The 21,103-nt window shown below is 41.3% G+C and overlaps 1 protein-coding gene and 1 long non-coding RNA gene across 3 annotated transcripts; one reads left to right on the top strand and one right to left on the bottom strand.

The window, feature by feature from the left end:
- Positions 1 to 1,366: 1,366 nt before the first annotated feature.
- Positions 1,367 to 20,748, bottom strand: LOC110016926 (uncharacterized). The gene is made up of 4 exons (XM_020711216.2): positions 20,664 to 20,748; positions 18,331 to 19,004; positions 8,148 to 8,307; positions 1,367 to 6,528 (listed from the first exon to the last, which is right to left on the bottom strand). Exons 2-4 carry the CDS (start codon positions 18,997 to 18,999, stop codon positions 1,496 to 1,498), a joined length of 5,862 nt encoding a protein of 1,953 aa, XP_020566875.2. The 5' UTR covers positions 19,000 to 19,004; positions 20,664 to 20,748; the 3' UTR covers positions 1,367 to 1,495.
- Positions 9,573 to 14,307, top strand: LOC144986609 (uncharacterized). Of its 2 annotated transcripts, none has more exons than XR_013650429.1 (7): positions 9,573 to 9,711; positions 10,708 to 10,790; positions 11,092 to 11,168; positions 11,515 to 11,626; positions 13,177 to 13,204; positions 13,341 to 13,440; positions 13,870 to 14,307. It is a non-coding gene; the product is annotated as an uncharacterized LOC144986609 (long non-coding RNA). The 2 variants fall into 2 exon arrangements; XR_013650428.1 differs by having other exon boundaries at positions 13,321 to 13,440; positions 13,870 to 14,061.
- Positions 20,749 to 21,103: the final 355 nt, after the last annotated feature.

Raw genomic sequence — 21,103 nt, forward strand, 5'->3', positions numbered from 1 at the left:
AATATAACTTTAAACAACATTTACAGTTTTCAAATACACAATTTAACACATATGTTTTTCTCAAATCAACAAACAGACTATCTCCACATTCCCTGCTTTTTACTGGCAACACACACCTGATCCAGGTAATCAGCAGCAGAAGTCTGGTCCCTGGAGGTGGCAGTTTGACCCCCCCCCCCCCCCCCCCCCCCCCCCACAGATAAGTCTGAAACATTTTATTTCTTTCAAAACATGAGAGGATTTTATTGATTCTGATAACTTTGTTTGCCAAACTTTAACTGCACGAGAAATCGAGCTTTTTCATCTAAAACCATCTCTGCAGCTTCGTCTGCACCACGGAAGTGGCCAAGAATTTGAGGAGTGAAACTGTTCCATGACTTAATTTTCCAAAGCTCATTTATGGGAGTGATGCTGATAACGACTGCACAGAAAATTCCAACGGAAGGAATTCAAAGCATTATTTCGTTTTGTGAATTTATGACCTGTCAATTTAAAAGCAAAAACCGTTGTAGGGAGTCTTAAGAAAGCTGTTGATTTTTTTATTTATTGAAACAAAAATTATCCCTTTCTTTTTAAGTAATAGTTTGTGACTGAAACAGTAAAAAGTTATCAGTGTAAAAAAAAAGGAGTATGTGGGAATTTTAGGACTAATAAAAGTAACTATTTGCTATCGAAACCTGACCTGTTTTCAGCAGAGAAAATCAAATTATTTTCATTTATTTAATTGAAATTCCAGCAGTATTTTGATGTGACCTTCAGTACCAAAGCTCCCGGAACAAGCTGCATATTATGAGTCTAAGACCAACTTGGATTTCTCATGCTTCACTCACTTAAGAGCTTCAGAAAAGTCAAATGTCACCAGAGTGCAGAGACGTCTGTAGGGCAATCACCAAATATGGAGTTTGGGGAACATCTGAGCAACTTCAAAGGAGGAGGGAAAACATTTTGGTTTGAGGGCGATGTGTGTCGTTCTGCAGGACTGAGGGAAAATCATTAAGAGGACCGTGCAGGATTTAGTTTAACCTTCCAATTTTGATTTGGAAATTCTGCTTTTCAAAGTGCAAAACGGCTTCTTTTTTGGCAGATAAAGACATTAATGTTGAAGAACAGTCTCCATAGAAACAGTTTAAATCTGTTTATAGCAGCGTTTGGATGGATGTGGATCTGTAGACAGACTTTTTTGGTTTGTTGGTGAACGTTTTCTCTCAAGCAAACATCAGAAGGATAAGAAAGTACAACAGTGTGACTTTGGTTTACATGTAGGAAGCATGAAAACAAAGCATGACTCTAAAAATATATATATTTTTTTTAAAAAGTACATTTGTGTATAACTATTTTGAAGCTGTTATAAAAAGATTTGGATATAATTTACTGGTATTTGCATTAAAATTTCCCTTTAAAGATGAGGCACAGCTCCTCCTCAGTCACCACACACATCTATGAGGTTCATGTTGATGATCTACACACTAAAATGACAAACTCTGACCCCGTGCTCTCATAGAATGGGGCAGTATTGGCCGCACCTGAGATGCAGCGAGTCCACAGAGTCTTGTGGCTGCAGGGCTCCCTGCTCGCCACTAGATGTCCCTCTTGGCTGCATGGCAGCTGAGGACTCCTCTGGATGCACCTTTCTGTCGGGTATTTTCAACTCTACAGAAGCAAAAGAGGACAGGCTGCCGTTCCTGTTGGCCCAGGTCTTGGTGGTGTCGACGGTCGGCGACACCCTGAAGCCTCTACCTTTCACGACACTGGCATCGAGCCTGCCGCTGTGGATGCTGCCGGCGTCATCCAAGAAGGGGTCAGAGTCACTTCCATGTGGCAAGTTGTAGTACTTGCAACTTAAGGCGCCTGGTTTCGCCATCTCCTCCAGATCGGAGGAGGATATCACTGCGAGCGGGCTGTGCTGGCTTTTGGAGTAGTGGGGTGGCGAATCCTCACTGGTGTTGTCCTGACCCGTGTCTACGGATGTGCTGTCCAGATTCCCATACATTCCCATTGAGAGGGGAGGGGATTTTCTGATCAGGTGGTTCTCCTTCAGGAGCCACCGACCCCGATCAATTAAAACTCCATCGGCTGAGTCTTTATCGGAGGTGACACAAGCGGTTTGTGCGCTCCGGACGACAACCTCAGCGTCTTCCTTCAGTGAGCTGGCAGCGCTGAAATAAGAGAGATCTTCTCTCAAGGCTTTTGTGTCGGCGTCACCAGGAGACAAACTGCCTGTGCTTTTTAATGAAGAACTGTTCAAGGCCTCTGAGCTGCTGGGAACAGACACTTTTGACCTGGTCTGCTCCACATTGGTTTCCTCACCGTTTGCTGAGCGCGAGGAGACCAAAGAGGACTTCTTTGGGGCTTCTCCTCCGCTCTCTGAGGCAATATCGACAGACCCCTGACTTTTGTATCCGCCGCTCTCGGATGTCTCTGGTCTGTAATCAGACAAATCAGAGGTGAACGGGCTGGGGAGGCATTTCAGACCCTCCTTTTCACCCGTGTGAGTCGTGCTCTGCTTTGTTTGTACGACCCGAGCATTTTCAGGCTCGATCCGGATGTTTCCCTGAGCGTCACACGTGAATCTGAGAGAACAAGACCGGAGAGCGTAGTTCACAAAGTCAAGGAGATCCTGAGAGATCTCGACAGGATGGGACGAACTGCTGCTTTTTCTCTCCTCCCCTCCTTCTTTGTCTGTTTCGTGTACAGATTCTACGACTTTGTCATCCTCAACCTGGCCGTCCGTGGAAAAATTGGTTGGAGATTCTGTCATGTTCTCGGCAAGTCCTTCCTCCACGTTACTTCTGCTCTGCTTCAGCCCTGAAGCATCTTTTAATTCACTTGTGTCCTCGTCATTTTCGGCAGAACTCAGAGGATCTTCCTCTTCTTTTGTTTGGTCCTTTGGTTGATGGTCCAGCTGCCTCAAACTCTCATTCTCTTCTTCGTCTTCGTTGCTGTTTCTCTCTTCTTCATCTTCACTCTGCTCTGAAGTTGTATCCTCTTCTGCCTCCAGATTATCATCCATTTCTTCCTCTTCCACTCCTTCCATGCCACCTTCACCTTCATCATGTTTTTCTTCTTCCAAAACTTTTTCAGTATATTTTCTTTCTTCTTTCTCATTTTCTTCACTGGTTTCCTCACTAACCACCTCTGAGAACTGTCCCTTCTCTTCTTCTTCTGTGTGTCCTTCATCTACCTCCTCGGTATCTTCTTCCTCCTCAACCCTTTCCTCAACTGCATCTGCCTTATTCTCCTTTTCTTTCTCTTTATCAACATCCTCATCAATACTCCCCAATTCCTCACCGTTTGCCTCCTCTTCCTCCTCTTGTCCCTCTTGCACATCTTCATGATCCTCTCCCCCAGAGTTTCTTTCCTCTTCCTCCTCTTCAGCTGTCTCCACAGCGCCCTCTCTCTCATCTGTATCCTCAGTTCTATCTGAATTTCCTGTTTCCTCGTTTGCTATTTCCTTATCTGTGCCTAAGCTTTCTTCTTCCTTAAACTCCTCCCTCGTTTCCTCTTCACCTGGTATTTCCTCATCCTCTGGCTCCTCCTCCTCCAGTTTCTCAACTGACGTTTGGTCACTTTCTCTGGTCTGATTCACTTGCTGATCATTCCTTCCTCCCGTGTCTTTCTCCTCTTCTTCATCTTCCCGCTCCTCCCACTCCTCTTCCTCAGCATCTGCCTCTGATGAACATTCGTCCTTTTCCACATTTTCCTTGCCTTCGCATTCAGATTGGTGCTTTTCTGCCTCGTCTTTGCGTTCCATGCCCTCCTTTGTCGCCTCAGTTAGATCCTCAGAAACCTCAGTTAAACGTTGAACTTCCTCCTTGCTTTCGCTGACAAACATCTCCACGTCTTCCTCTGAGTCTGACTGGTTTTTGACCGTTTCCACGTACGTGCTCTCCTCGACCGGGTAGAAACTTTTAATGGTTGAAGATATCTGTTCTCTGAGGTCTTCTGGCATGTGCATTTCCTCCATCAGCTCATCGATGGCCTGATGCTGATCCTCGAAGATGTCTCCCCCCTCAGAGACGACGTCCAGAGCAAATTCTGTTTCGGAGATTTTGGGGGAAAGCGGTTCACTTTCAAGCCTTTCCCTCAGAATCTGGAAGTCCTTCCAGCGCTCCCTGAGGTGAGAAGACGCTGTGCTCTGCAAATCTGTCAGACTCGCCCTTTGCTCCTCTTCGTCTTCAATGTTGGAGATGTGCTGCAGGGATTCCAGCATCAGCAGGGCCTCTGGGGCTTCAGACGGCTTGCTCTCTCCTGCTGCTGAGCCTGTTAGGTTTTCTCTGAGCGTCATCACTGACAAGAAGGAAAGGAAGGCCTTGCATGACGAGCCGAACACTGACGCCACCTGTGTTGAGAAGTTAGGAGTGCTGCTGGAGGTGTGCAGAGCCGGCGTTGAGTTGCTGGTGGACGATCTTCTGATGCACTGAATCGATGAGCAAAGCTGTCGAAGGACAGGTTTGATCTTCTCTTTGGGACTCAAAAGGTGAGATGATGACGCTTCGCTGCCGTCTGGGCCGATGACGTCAGCAGATTTGTGCGACCTCAACCTGTTCTCCTGGTTTGCCGGCTCAGCTCTGATACTCGGCATTGAAACGCACAAACCCAGGGTTCTACGTTCTCCGTGAAGCAGAGCTGCTCCTTCATGGGAAAGAGGAACCGACAGACATGAAGATGACTTCTTCAAAGAGTCTTGGAAAACAGCCTGGCTCTCGTTAGTTTCGTCTGATTCGGAATCCGCTCCTATCTTGAAGATAACTTTTGCATGAGGTTCTGGTCCAGCTGCTTCCTCTGCGCACGGCACCTGATCTGGGCTGACGTTCTCCAACCAGTTCTCCACATACTGGTGGACTTCTGAAGGAGATGGATTAAGGGAAGGCCTTGAACTGCACTCGCTCTGCTGTGAGGAGGATTTGGGTGCAGACAGTTTATATTCGATCATTGATTTTGGTTTGCTGAGGGACTTTTTGCCTGAAAAAGCCTTTTTTGTTTCTAAAATGTCCGACATTTTCTTCTTCATTTGGGGCCTTGCAGTGGGTGTGTCTATGTTGTGGCCGTTCTCCTTGGCAGGTGGTTTCTTTGTGCTTGGACTCTTTGATGAGGTTCTTCTGAGGTTGCCGGAGCTCGGGGATGCGGTTGATTCCTTCGTGGGGCGTTTTTGTTGAACTGATTTGGTGGAATGGGGCGTTTCCGCTGTTTTGTTCTTCAGTCCATTTTTCAGAGTCTCCACTGAGTTCAGACTCTTCCTTCCAGCGCTGGCGTCACTGCTACCTTTGTCTGGGGATGACCGCTTGCTACGCTTTGAGGGGCTCATCGTTCTGCGATTCAGTTTTTTATCCGTGCTGCTCGTTGAAGTCGAACTTCCAACTGTTTTCTTCTTGGTGCTTTTGGCCGGGTTTTCCTCCAGATCTTCAGCTTGTGCTTGAATCTCTGCATTGTTTGGAGCCTGATGTGTCAGACATTCTGGCTCAGATGACAGTGACAGCATTTCTTCTTTTTGCCTTAGCAGTGAGTCACTGGTGGGGGGCTGCCAGTTGCAATCTATGTCACAGTCATTGTTGGAGGAGAGAGACCTGGAGTCTGGGGAGGGCTTGCCTTCAGACTCCAGAGGGGACTCGTGTAAAGAAGCCCCATCTGCACTGTATTCTTCATTTGCCAAGTAGTTGTCGTAGCAGCTTTGAGTTTCATAGATGTGCATCACAGTTTCTGTGACGTCGTTCGGGACTCGGGGGACCTCGGATCCTCCTGACGACCTGATGGAGGTGGGTGGGTTCCTCCCTCCCGCAGAGGCAGTTTTCCGCGGTTTGGGGATGGGTTTGTTGCTGCTGCTGTGTCTGACAACGCAGTAACCCTCAGTCGTCTCTCCATCTGCTGTCCTCTCCATGTAGGAATAGTGTCCCATCATGCTCTCCTGAAAGCTGTTCTCTGTAACCATCTTCACGCTCTCCACAGAGGTTTTCTTGTTTACACGTCGAGGACCGGGCGTAGACGTGCGCTTGAAGCTGGCTTTTGCTTTCCCCAGAGCTGCTGAAGCGTCACCAGCAAAGCCCACGCCTCTTCCAGCTCCACCTTGGTAATTCTCCTCTTTGGTTTCATCCTCTTGAATATTTGAGGAGTCTTTGGCAACAGTGTGGTTGGAGTCAGGAGAGCTGTTGCCTGACTCTGAAGCAGAGGCACAAACTTTCCTCCTGCTAAGGCTGGAGCGGCTGACCGTGGTGGTCCAGTGGAGCATCTCCTCCTCCTTGATGGTCAGATGAACCTTCATCTCCACAGTCATGCTGCCATCTTGATTCACGCGGAATGACTTCTCGATGTCATCCTCGTGTGGTATGATGCAGGACGGATGCTCGGCATCTTTTTGACACGTCTCCACGGGCGTGGGACACTGGTGAGCCTCAGTTTCATCCGAGCCGTGGCGCCGCTGGAACCCGTTCACGCCGCCATTCCGAGAGTTTTGGATCTGGTTGATTATGTATCGCTCCGATGACAAGGAGAAGTTTTTTGAGCCTCTTCCACTTGTAAGAGATTTCTTCTTCTCTGAAGATAAAGGTCGGAGAAGCGTGGAATGAAAACAGAAAAAGAAATTATGTTAAACATGGTCAAAATAACTAAAATTGTGATCAATTCCTTTCAAATTAATGAGTAACCTTCTGGTGCAAAGAGGTCACTGCAGTGGACAGTTTCTAAAAACTCCCTCTCTCTTTAATTGGTTTCTGCAGAGAAACTGTACATCAGTCACTGAAGTGCTCTCCGCTGCCAAACGCCATTGAGTTCAATTCAGTGGTGAGTCGGTGTAACTGCATATCAATTTATATTTATTTTATTTATTTTATCAGCCTCCCCTGTTTCCAACTCTGGCATATCCTGTTAATTTTTCTATACTAAAAGAGCATCACTAACTAAAAGAAAAAGATGAAAGAGAATAGTATTTGTTTGAGAAACAAAAGGTAGAAAATTAGAATAAACTAAGCGTCCAATGTCCCCAAATCATGTGAATGTTTCACTGTTGTTGTGACACACTGGAGATGTTTGTAACTTTGATTTAAAAAATCACAGTTTTGAAAACAAAAACACTTCAGAATAAAATTTTGACCTGGCGACTTCCATTCATGCGTCAAAGGGTGAAATAAAAATAGATGATAGATCACTTATTCAACTCTAAAATGAAACAATGTAATGTCTTTTGATTCAATTAAGCTGGCAAACGCTGTCTTATGAACAAATGGGGGGGGGGGGGTATGCTGAATTCATTCATATTTACTGTAATGTCCTCTAGTAAAAAGGTTGAAGACTCATTGATGTGAGTTTTACCTGAACGCATCATCACATCATCAACCAATAAAAGTGATTTTTCCTCTGCTTCTGAAAAAACAAATTCGTTTTAGATACATCTAAATAGCCCAAACAGACTTTTCTAACTAAATACAATTCAAAGACTGAAAAACTGCTTCTTTGGCTCCTGTGGATCAGATTTATGGCGCCAAAGCTGATGGTTTATTTCAGAATGGAAGGCTAGTCACAAGATCATAGTTGTGTGATTTTGTATGAGGCAAAAAATAAATTAGACATAGAAATATGTCAATAGAAAAAATATTCAAAGCAGATTTGTCCCGTTCTTTGTCCTTTCCGTTTGCCAGATCAAATGTTTGCAGTTTAGAGCGTCAGCTGTGAATAAATTCAAGGAAGCTGAAAATGTAAGAAAATAAATAATTAATTTTGTTTTAACACGTGAAAACAAAAAGATAACTGAAAAGGTTTCAGTTAAAGCGATTAGTTTTACCTTTTCATTAAACATATCAAAACAAAAGCTGTTGCTTCAATTTAAAAAAAATGCAAACATTTTCCAAAAGCCTGTTTAAGGTTGTAAAGCCTTCACTCACAGCAAAACATCACAATAAAAGAATACCTTGTTTTTAAATCCATAAAACAAAGCAGACATTTTATTCCTTGTCTCTAAAGGATCTGTTCTTTGGATTTGTTCTTACTTTGAGTTTTTTTTCTTTTTCTCTGTTCACTCCTTTCAAATTATTTTTTAAATAAAGTTAAGAATCAGATACTGCAGATTTGGTTTAATGTTTTTAGTTTGCTTTATTATTCAGTGTTCCAAGTGGGTCTGTGTGTGGTTCTTGTACCTGTCAGTGGGAGGTAACACTTACGGATTTTGGCCTGCTGTGTTGCTGGTTCCACCGTTTCCACGTACAGGACTTGAGCCGCCTGACTCGTTCTTTGGAAGCGAAAACCTCCTAATTTGAAAGCTTCTTTGCCTGCAGCCACAACGACTCCAGAGCAGAGAATGAGAGCAGCCAGACCATCCACCTGAAAAAAGGAGGACAGAAAATGACCCTTCTTACTTTAAAACCTACGTTTTATAGACTCCTTTGCCTTTAAGAACAGGTAGTGAACGTTATCCGCCTGGTCACCCGCTGAGTTTGTGGAGCAATGCAAGATTAAAGCGGTAACTCAGTGGGTGGAGTTTTTCTTCTCTTCTGGGAATACTTTGGCTGAACACAAGAAGTTAGCAGCAGCATCCTTCAGTGAACTCTGCGTGAAATGACCTTTAAGTGAAGCTGTTGTTATCTATGGAGTGATATTTATGCCACCATGTTGCACATAAATATTTGCTTTCACATTTTTTTTTTGGTTTCAAAATTTTTTGTTTTGCTTTAAAAATCTTTATATTTCCATTTTTTTTTTGCTTTCAAATTTTATTTGTGCCTTCAAAAAATGTTTTTGCGTTTGCAACACAAATGTTTTCGTATCCGCTGTGTCTCATCTTGCTTTTTTTTTCTATCTTTTTTTTTTATCGCACAAGTTTACGTTTAGCGTGACATAGCTGCCATCAAACAGCCTGCTGATTAGTCAAGATTCTAACCAATCAGGTGTCTCTGTCTCATAGAACAGAGAAATAATAATAAAATAATAATCAATCAATCAATCAATAAATAAAGTATAAATTATTTTTAAAATGATTAAAAATGAAAATTTCTTCAGCCAAAGAGACTAAATCAAGGGTAAAAAGAGCTGGTTGCAGACACCATGTTAGATGAATGTGTCTGGACCAATCAGCAGCTGCTTGAAGGCAGCTTTATGGAGTTAATTCAGTCTCAATAATCAGAAATGCACACAACCGGTTTTACAAATGCACACGCTCCGATTCACAAATGTCATTTTATGCAAACGTGAAAAATAAATTCGGAAATACACACCCTGTGTTTCACAAACACACAGATTGTGTTTCACACATGCACACTAAATGTTTTACAAATGCACAATAAGTGTTTCTCACAAATGTGCACACTGTATTTCACAAAAACATTTTAGAAATTCACAATAAATGTATCAGAAATGCACAGTAAGTGCTTCACAAACGTGATTTTTAGTTACACATGTGATGTGAACTCACAGATCATTCGAACTGCTGACTGTGCATTCAAAATCCCGTTCTCGTTTGTGAATCTCCCCGTGTGTGTGAGAGATTTTTCTACGGTGAATATTGAGACTCATCTGACGGAGCGGGTCAACTAATGTCACCATTGGCTAGTGAATCTGTCAATCAAACTCATCGGCAAAGCAGGCGGGTTCGCTTTTAACCAATCGAATGGCCCCTTACACTTCTCACTTTCAAAGTGACGAGGGAGGGAGCTGTTCAGCACAGCAGTTGAAAGGACGCGGGCGGCAAACATGGCGGAGAGGTCTTCTGAACGGGATCAGTCTCAGCCCGTAAGTAATGCACTTATTTGATCATTCCCTCGTTGTGCGTCCTGTAATGTTATTGAATACTAAGTTGAAGTGTTCTCCTTTGCCAAGTGACATGTGTGAATGCTTTATGAACACTGCAGCCGAGTCGTTTGCAGAGTACCCCCACCGCAAATTAGCTTAGCTTTGTTTTGCTTAGCCTGTGCAAGTTGTGTCTGCCTGTGAGTGTGAGTGAAGTTTAAGCCGGTGTCGGTTCAAGCTAGCGTCTATAGCCAATGATCTGTAGGTTCTTAACATGATTCATAAGGAACTAAGGGGAAAAGCATGCCGGATTTACAGCAGCAAAGAAAGTTTAATAAAAAGTATTGATTTGGAGACGGCGATTTGTTTAAACACTGATGCTATGCTATGCTAACTAGCTAGTTGTTCCGTGTGCTGCCTTTATGTAAACGCGATCCGGGTTAAAGTTAGACACAGCATTTTCACAACCCAGACTTTAAGACGGGGTGGACTGTGCAACAAAGTTAATTCATATGACATTCATGAAAACGGCATTTTTTAAATATAACAGACGTGAATCCACTGTTGAATGAAAGAAGCCTCATTAAGTTTCTAACGTTAGAACCCGTATTGTGCTGAAAAGCCCTGTGAGATTGTGTCAGAGTGACAGCCACTAAAATCCCCGTATCTTTACTTCCAATGACGTAATGACAAGAATCCCAAACATTATGTTTTTAGGCTGTTTTGTAGTCTATAAGTAGTCACAGAAAGGGTGGATGGGAGAAATCTGCTGTCAAAAGTGATTAGAGTAGAAGTTACTGTAAGTATTACACACAGGCTTCCTGTGATCAGAGTCTTGTCTCTGATTTTTTTAAAGGTGTTCTTTACTACAAGCTCAAGTAATCATAGCAAGAGTGTTTTAAAAAAATTCCCCTTTCATATATTTGAAAATTATGTAATTTAAGATCAGACAGCTAAATGATCTAATCCATGTTTGTTGTGTTTTTATTTATTCTCTAGGAATTACTGAAGCGTGACAGCGTGACAATCTTTTGTTCCTTGTGCCATCAGGCAATACAACTCTCTGGCAGGGCATCTTACAAGTAATTTCTTTTAATTTTACCCACTGATTTTCCAATTATTTACCTTTTTTTATCAATCTTTTTATTTTGTGATATTTCTATTTGTAATGCATGTGTGTTTATGTGTTTTTTTAAGATGGCCATTTTAAAAAATTTTCCTCAGGGATTATTAAATACCCTTCTATTCTATTCTATTTCATATTTTATCATCCTGTTGTATTACTGTTTTACCTGTCAATTGGGAATTTAGCATTTTTGCCGCCGTAAACATCTGTCAGTTGAAAGTATTTGTACTTGTATTCCATGTATCCTGTACCTGAAGATAGCAGAGAACAACTGTGCAGACACCCACTTGGCCTTCTTCAGTGACGCTGTGAACGTTTATGGCTTTCCTCTGAGGTATTCATGTCATTCATAAAGAAATATTTTATTCACATATCAGGCAGTATAAGTACTTGGTTATTTGTACAAAAATAAAATTACTTTTTTTAGACTCCTCTCCATAAACAAAGGCAACTCTAAAACTCTTTCCCCTCATGAATAACATTTTACCCCCCCTTAACAGTCTCTCTCACCTCATTTTTTCCCCAGTGATACATGTAACCCACTCCTGGAATTTTTTTAACCTAGAAATTCTACTTATTGGCATCATACATAAGAACATTACATTTTAAACTGATGTGTACCGTATTGGCGATGCATTTGTAATTATGTGTTTGAGACATGATTTTCATGTTATTGTCAGGGTGAGAGGAGATCACGGAGGAGAAAATGTGGGCATAGCCGAGTTAATGCTCACAGTACGTACAACTGACACAAACGGCTTCATTGTGGGAAAAGTGTACACACAATCAACGGTGAGTTGAACCTAGTTTTAGAAGCTTTAATATATACACAGGGCTCCAGACTGCGTCCATTTGGTCGCATTTTGCGACCAAAATTTGAGAGTGTGCGACTGAATTTTACACCCAGTCGCACATGTGCTACCAGTAAATTTGCCTCCTCCACCCTCCGTATTTTTTATACATTAAACATGAAAGGAGCACGTCAGTGATCGATGAAATGAGAGATGAAATCATCAATGAGACGCGAGCGCACACGCACGCAGGCAGACACACACACTCGCGCGAATACTCATGAGACTGGAGCACACGCGAGCACACGCGAGCACACACTCGCGTTTCATTGAGTGATGCCTGAGGCGGCCAATGCGTCTGAGAAGAATAGGGAAAGTCACTGCAAGTGGCTAAAATATGTGGAGGGGCGGGGCCTAGAGATAATCGAGCGCGCGTAAACATCCGTGGGAAGGAAACGGAGACAAATATCATCACAACCTGATATGTGCGTCTGAGCTATGAGCAAGCGAACTATTGATTCGTTCTTCCGACCTGCAGCTAGTGTACCAGTGACAGAGTGTACAGCAGGGGTCTCAAACTCGCATGAAGTCGAAGCTGCAGCGAGACTGAAAGAGACCAGGAATTAGTTGTCCTTAACATTCAATTTCGTTTTAATATGCCTCTCCCCCTAAGTATGAACTGTGATATTACATCTTTTATAATTATTTTAATGTTTTGTAATGGATGTAGCCTTTTTTTAATCAGTTGGTATTTTAAATTATTTTAATTGATCAGTGAACTACAAAAAACCCATCAGGACGCATGTCCCATAATGCATTGTTTTGTAGTCTGTAGGGCAGCTTTTAGTCAGTTCAATACTAAATTTCCAGCTGCGTTCGCTCTGATTGGTGTCTTGCTCTCACCCCTTTCTCGTGATATTTTTGTTTTGATTGACAGGTGATGTTGGAGCAAAAACAAAAACATACATCTCACACCAGGTGATCTGTGCAGTGTTGGGTCCATCTGGGTGATCTCAAACACGCTTATTGTGCATCTTGGCTAAACCTATTTGGTGTCACCAACATGAATTTCCATCCCCTAATGTTTACATACATTTAAGTATTGTTTGAAACTGTGAAATTACGAAAGGTTACTACGGTAATCACTTGTTACTAAAAACTTTTTTTATTCTAAATGTATGGTATTTTTTTTACTATTTTTACTTAGTTGTACTGTCGTGACAGCGATGGTGCTGTCAGTTTACCTTCATGTTGCATCTTCAAAAGTGCAGAATAAAATATGACACTGAATTAGAAACAGCACATTGTAATTTCTGCATCTATTATTAAAGTATTTATTCGTAATACAGTGGAAATTAGTAGATTTGGTTAGAATGTTGATTTACGGTATGCGCCCCTACATTTTCTGGTTGTGCCCCTAAAATTTTCAGTTAGGGGCCACTATGCTCCTAGTGAAAAAGTTAGTCTGGAGCCCTGATACATAAAAGTGAATGATGTATTAAAAATAAATCTGACAATATAATATTTCTTTTTGCTTTTTTCCAAATACAGGATTGAGCTCCTCTGGTGTGATGTCTTCGTGAGTGTTACTGGTTTATATTACAACATCCTGCACTCTCCTGAGGACCAAGACTTTCTCAATATCAGTCACATCACATATTCTGCTGCCATTACATTTTCCTACCACGCATTCAGGCCAGTTTGGATGTCTTTAGTGACGCGTGGGACAGCCATCCAATCAGGACGGAGCAAAGCATGACACCAAATCAGCTGTGGCAGTTGGGCTTGACCCAAAACCCTGTTTCTGATCCCCGGGTAAATGCTTTATTTAATCTCACTGTACTGGACAACTGATTTCTGTGCAGTTCGACTAAAGTGGAAAGTATCAAGAAGAGTATCATGAAATCATAATGACTACAGTGAATTTTCATCGAAAATGAATGAAAAGGATTATTGTTGTGTGGTGCAAACAATTTCCCTAAATTGTTTGTTTGTAGGAAGAATAGCACATCTGCAAGTTCAAAATGCATCACAATGCATGGCCTTATGAGCCATCAGATGTACTAATGTCACTACTTTGTTAAGAGTCACTTATTTGCAAATTATAAACAGTTATGGAGATATGAGGTCTGCCTGCAAGCAACAATATAAGTTATTATTAGTCGGTCACTGTTCCTACATAATCTAAAACACAAAAAAACAGTGCTGTTCATAAACAGTATCTTTTTTTTTTTTTTTTGTCAGGGTGTGCTGGTTCCAGAGATTGAATGGGAGGAGAGTGGATCCATGACTGAACCTCATCCTGGGATCAATGTCCCGGTATGGGACAGTCCTCTTTTGGGTCCACAAATGTTGGAACTGCAAGACGACATCAATCCATTGTGGAATTCAGACCGTTTGGGAGTGGACCTATATCTTTACTGTCCCGTTTGTTTAGAACTTAATTTAGGCGACATAATTTCATACAGAAGAAGAGAGACTGAGGGGAGGAAGACAAAGTTCAAATCAATACTGCTGTATTGTTCAAGGGACTTCATTGTATGTAAGGAAGTTATGAAAATTAGTTCCAGTTTAAATAAAATTCAAATCAGTAGAGATCCCACATTTGCTTAAATTTTGATGTTTTAATCTGTCCATGTTTTCACTGAATTTTACTCTGCAATAAAGGGTGAATGTTTGCAGTTTGTTGTTCTATGACCATCTTTTGTTGTGTAGTATTTAACCAGCTATAAAACCCAGAGAGATGAGGATCTTTTTTGCAAGGGTGACCTGGCCAAGAGGTGTATATGTATATGGTTACAATATAAAATAAATGACATTTGAGTTATTAAAAAAATAAAATTAAGGTCAAGCAAAGTGACTTCGGGCTGAGCAGGGGATGTGTATTGGGTATCTGTGATTGACAGTGAGATGAACTTGAGGTAATGTAGTCCCACTGCGTGGTACGGAGCAAAGTGATGCCAGTTTCTCCACAAAACCTGTGGAAGTTGAAGATTTTTCTCCTCCACCTTCATATGATCAAAACCGTGTCTGAGTGTTGAAATGACGCTAGCATGAAAGCTAAGAGAATAACGTACAAACAATCCCGAGTGAAACATTCATTTTAAATCTCATGACCAGTACAGAGTTCGATGGATTCAATGTCAACTGCATTCAACCACTGTTGCCTTGCTTCCAGGTCCACTGAAAAGTTGCACAAGCCAGTAATTTTTGACAACCGAAGGCAATAAACCGACAAGCCATGCTAAGGCTAACACGCTAACGACCGACTGGTCCAGAATCAAATATGGGCGGGGCTTTTGCCACCCGCAGAAAGCGTAGAGAAAGTGTAAGGGGCCATTCGATTGGCTAAAAGCGAACCCGCCTGCTTTGCCGATGAGTTTGATTGACAGATTCACTAGCCAATGGTGAGATTAGTTGACCTGCTCCGTCAGATGAGTCTCAATATTCACCGTAGAAAAATCTCTCACACACACGGGGAGATTCATAAACGAGAACGGGATTTTGAATGCACAGTCTGCAGTTCGAATGATCTGTGAGTTCACATCACATGTGTACCTAAAAATCATGTTTGTGAAGCACTTACTGTGCATTTCTGATACATTTATTGTGAATTTCTAAAATGTTTTTGTGAAACACAGTGTGCACATTTGTGAGAAACACTTATTGTGCATTTGTAAAACATTTAGTGTGCATTTGTGAAACACAATCTGTGTGTTTGTGAAACACAGGGTGTGTATTTCCGAATTGATTTTTTCACGTTTGCATAAAATGACATTTGTGAATCGGAGCGTGTGCATTTGTAAAACCGGTTGTGTGCATTTCTGATTATTGAGACTGAATTAACTCCATACAGCTTTGTCATGCCAGACTGAAACTTATAAGAGCAAAAGATAGGAAAAAAGCGAAATGACACACAATGCCTGCAAAAACATTTGTGTTGCAGGCGCAAAAATGTTTTTTGAAAGCAAAAAAAAACTTTGCTTTATTTAATATATTTTATTTGCAACTTAAAAAGTTTTGTTTGCAACATGGTAGTGTAAATATCACTCCATATTTTCTCTGCTTGGACAAATTTGAACTGTTTTGATGCTGAAATGTTTTAAATTGTAAATTCAATTCAATTCAATTCAATTCAATTCCATAAAACAATAGCCCAAAATCACAACAACAGTCGTCTCGATGGGCTTCGAAGTAAAACATGAACTCAAAAGGATCGTGAATACAAAGAGTTCAATAGGAAAATACTAAAATGAACTAACAAACTGACTAAGCTATACTGGCATCCCTGCCCTTAGACCCCCCTTCCCTGTAAGGAAAAACTCCTAAAAAAAACAGATTCCGGAAAAAACGAAGAAACCTCAGGGGTGCCCACATGAAGGAGGGATCCTCCCCCAGGACGGACAGGCGATTTACCAGAACTCTTAGAGAAGAATTAACTTCTCTAACCCTAAAACTACATATATAAAGTCCAGCAGACGAGCTTCATCCAGCTGTGGTTGGGGAGACAGTCAGAAGCGCAAGTTGGTCTCCAAAGGTCTCCATCAAATCAACGCCTTGATTTACCATAAACATTGCTGCTCGAAATTTAAGGCAATGATCTCTTAAGTGAAGAATTGATTGCAAAACTGTTAATTCATATCTATTTCCTAACATTTGAATTGGTTAGTTCAAAAGGGGCCCAAGTCCAAGAGGTTGGTTTTCCAGGAAATGATTTTAATTGCATAGCTTAAAGGGAGGCTACACCAAATGATTTATACTTTACCCAGATTTAGCATCAGTTCATTGCTTACAAATGCTATAATATGAAGCACCTCACTTTTATCATTTCAGAGGACTAGCAAACTAAAGTCTCTGGACTTGGGCCCTTCTTGAATTAAACTGGGGTGCTGCCATATTGGATAACTAGTGCTGCCATCTATGGGAAAAGCTAAACCCATGCAAGAGAGGCCCAAGTCCAGGAATTTTGCACTTAATGCACTTTAAATGTCAAGCATAGTCAATACATTACAACAGACTTGGGACTGTTTTGCACATAATCAGATAGCTTGTCACCTGAGGACCATAGAACATATAATATCTCTATTTTGAAAAAGTTGTGGAATTGGGCCCCTTTTGAACTAACGGATTTATTCGTTTGGTGACATGTTTGGATGATCCAAACATGCCGTTGCCTTAAAAAGCCAGAAGCTTCTAAGAAAGGAAGTCCATTAAGGACACTAACAGAGGTGGCATTAAGAAGCACGATACCCCTGCAGCGGGCAATGCAATAAAGTTTTTCCTACTTTTAAGACAATGAGGAAGATTGTTTTTTAGATTGATTGCTGAAACATTTCATGCTTTAGAGCAGAAGTATGTCAGACATTGATTGTTGTGCACGTTCAGCCCCTTTACGACAGTGTGTCTGTCTTGTATTGGGACCACATCGCTCCAATCTTGGCAACCCTTCACTGGCTGCCTGTGAATTTATGAGTTCAGTTTCTTTTATTTGTTTTTAATTCTTTAAATGATCTTTTATCACCGTAGCTCTCTGATCTTCTCTGTTCCTACATCCCAGTGCCAAAGGTCAGCTGATCAGCTTCTTCTGGAGGTACCGCGGTCCAAGAGGAAGCTCAGAGGGGAACGAATGTTTTCAGCCTGAGGCCAAAAACGCACAACCGCTGACTGTTCAGCAGCCATTCTCACTGTCCATTTAAAAAAGAGCATCTTAGAACTTATTTTTACAGCCAGGTTTTAAGCTTTTATCAGTGTTATTATTATGTCACATATTTTGTATTTTGCCATTTCACTTTTTCATCTTTTAACCTATGAGATGTTGTTTTTATATCCTCATTGGCTGAGCTGCTGCTTCAGGCTCTTCTGCCTCTGCCACTCTTTCCAGAGCTGCTGTGGTGTAAATCCATCAAAAAAACAAACATTTTATTTCTAAATGCAGGTTTTATCTTCATTGAAACCATTTTAATATTTGCTCGCCTGGGTGTGGCAAACAGGTCCATGTAATTTTTAGAAGAATTTGCACAAGTAAAGTCTGGGATTTCCACGGCAACGGAGGTTTATCTCTAAATAACAAATTCTCTATTTGTTCATGAGGAATCCCTCACATCCCCTACATGAGGCCTTCACCAGCAGGAGGAGGACATTCAGCAACAGACTGCTGTCCCAGCGCTGCTCCACAGAAAGACTGAAGAAATCTTTTGTTCCACGTGCCATCAGGCAATGCACCTCTCTGGCAGGGCATCTTAAAAGTAATTTCTTGTAATTTTTCTTTTTTTTTTACCGACAGATTTTTAAATTAGTAATCCATTTATTCCATTTATTTTTTAATCTAAATATATACACACACACATATATATATATTATATATATATTGAGCCCTATAAGAGATGTTGGCCCCCATTTATTTTTTTGACCATTTCTCCCGCTGTAAGTCATCATTTTTTGGCAGGGGGGGGTTGTCATTGACTAAGCCCACAATTCGTTTTCACCAGGTACTAGGTGTGTGCAAATTTTGTTGAGTTTTTGATTTTGTGGCAACAAAGACATAGTGATTTGATTCGATTTGATTCCTTTTTTTAGTGACTCAGAATTGAGGATAATTTGTTGGGACAACCCAACCTGAAAAATATTTATGAGATCTCAAACAGGTGAAGAAGTTAAGTTCTCCCTCTTTGACGTGTCTACCGGCTCCTTCGGTTTGTCACTTACTCTTCTGCCATCGGTAGAGTAGAGCTTCAGGACCGGAAACTGCAGGATCTGGGACAGGTAATCCAGCAGAGTGTCAAATGTTGGAGCTGTTCTTCTCTGCAGCACTATGGTCCGTTTCACACTGGGATCTTTGTTCTTGATGACCACCAGCTTCCTTGGTGTCCTGACTGCCGCTCTCTCTGTGACCTTTGCTGGTCTGCCGCTGTCATTGTTTCCTCTGCCAGGAAGCCCAGACCGCAGACCTTGGCGCCTTCGTCGCTCTGAACTTAGCACTCTGGTGGTGTTCCAAGGAACCTGCCGCCGAGTCACCTCGTCCAGGTTCAGTGGCTTCACCCGTTTCTGATCAGAACACACGTAGGCTCCCCCGTCTTGCAAGTCGTCCAAAGCTTTGACAAGGCGAGTTCCTCGAGGTGTGGTGATGGTCCTAACTCCAAACGGCAGAGGCACTTTCTTGGACAGAGCATCTAACAGAGCATCGAAAGTCTTGAAGGTGCGGGAGGTGATGATCATACGGTGCCCAGTGAATTGGTAGTCCCCGCTTTTGTAGAAGCAGACTCTTTTGGATGCTGAAGCATCATTGACGGGCAGCAGAGGTCGAGAGGGTAGAGTGTGCCCGCTGTCAGACGACCCTCCCTGGGCCGGGGGGTCCTGCACAGGTGTGTTACTCATGGTATCTGGAAAAGTGTAGAGAGTTAGGATTATTACCTCAAAGTATTTTTTTCCCCGTTGTACCCATTGAAGTTTTATGAGAACTGGACTGATGGGCTCTGCCCCGCCGGCATTCCAAACAGGAAGTGGCTCCAAGAAGCCAAAATTCCATAGACTTCTATAGAGAAGTAAACAGCTGTTCCTCAGTCATTCTTTTGGTCAGAATGAGGTTTTTCTTTTTTTTTTTTTGCTGTAGTTCAAGTTGTAAACTCTCCACTTAAATCCTTCAATAAAAGTAGGTGGAGCCTGCTGGCCCCCACTTCCCACGTTCAAAGCAATTGTTTGATAGCCCTTTTCCAACAAGCTCACTCCTGATTGGTGGGAGTGGTTCCCATCATAACAATGACTCTGACCGACTCGGACTGTCTACTTACAACGCTTGGCTCCAACATGGCGGCGTCCGTATAGCCAAAAAATGAATGAATTGACTTGTGTTTGGTTGAAGCCACTATAAACCATCATCTGTGGGGGATATCACACTCAGTTTGTCCAATTCTAACGCACAATCAATGATTATGCTGAAGTTTCCACACTAAACGTTTTTACTGAACTCAGTTGAATCATAACTAAAAAGTGATATAAAGCTTTGGCTACTTATTATTATTGTCCCAACATGATACCTGTGCAGTTTCTATTGAACACTAGTGACATTAGTGATAAATGTATAGTTCAGGTGAAAAATTGAATTGTAAAATCAAACTCAAAAATTGAAATCTCTGCATATTTTCTCACTTGTGTTATTCTTAATATTTTAGATTCAACTGGCTAAATTATTATTAAAACATTACAAAAGCTCATGAGTCTTTTTTCTGTTTTTTTATTTAAGATTGTGTAGATTTGTGCTCACTTGTGACTCTCTTTGAAAGAGATAATTTGAAAGACATCATAGACTGCAGCAGAAACTAAAATTAAAAAACAAAAGTAAACCTTGCTTCAAGAAAAAAAATGTCTTGCAAGAATTTTCTGATCAAGGTTTTTCGATATCAAAATAATCTTTTTTTCTTCAAATAAGAAATTCTTGGTTAGATCGTTTTTCTCAACCTATTGGCAGATTTTTGGTTCCTGTAAGAAAAGCTTTTAAGTATTTTATTACCAATTTCTACAAGACCTAATTTTGCATTGTATATAGGATTGAAAGTGTAATTAAAAGAGGCTGTACGCATAAAACACTACTGACCAATAAACGCAAATAAACTGAGATCTCCCTCTATTATATCAATTTATGGGTTATAAAAATATGGAAACACCTGAGAATATGTACTTGATAATAAAGTGCCGGCAGGAATAAAGGTTTTCTTTGGAAAACTTTGTCAAAAGGCTCTTTTATGAGCTTAAACCTCCAGCTAAAGTGAAAGCTGCATGTAAACAAACACCTGAAGGAACCCAATGCATTCAATGTGCTTAAAGTAAACCAGATACTTTCCTCAAACAGAGAAATTGTGTAATTGCGGAAATAAAATTAGCTGTTTCAGTAAAATCTACCTGCTAATGCTTAGCAGCTATATGTAAATATGGAACTAGGCCTTAAGGACCTTTAAACACAAAAAGTAATTGGAAAAAGGGGGTAAAAATAAATCAGTAAAATAAAAAAAGGGGTGTAAAAAGCACAAACAATGAGTTCTTACCGTAAATCTTGCATTTTTTCCTCGTAAAAGGCCAGGCTAAAACAACGTAAAGGGTGCATCTGTTGCTGCTTGGAGCAGTCCTCAAAGCCTCTCAGCAGCATTGGAGGGCTATTTTGGGACATGCAACATCATGGCTAATTGCTTAATCTTTGCCAACACTTTATGAGCACACAAAGTAAAGCAAAAAGGAAATACGCTGTTACACTGCAAAAAGCTGCTTATAAGGTTTTAATAAATCAGGTTTAAGAGTGAAAAATAAAGAGCGAATGGATAAGCATTAAAGAATTTAAGCTCACAATAGAAAAATATCTCTGTTTCTAAATTAGTTTGAATGTGTGGAGAATGGTTTGAAGTACATTTTGAAATTTAAACATCCTTTTCTTGTTTTTTTTCTGTTCCTGGTGAATGCGACAGGTGTTACTTCGTCTCTGCAAGCGGCC

This window comes from Oryzias latipes, chromosome 17 (assembly GCF_053564925.1).
Source record: "Oryzias latipes strain Hd-rR chromosome 17, Olatipes_Hd-rR_3.1".
NCBI classification, from domain to species: Eukaryota; Metazoa; Chordata; class Actinopteri; order Beloniformes; family Adrianichthyidae; genus Oryzias; species Oryzias latipes.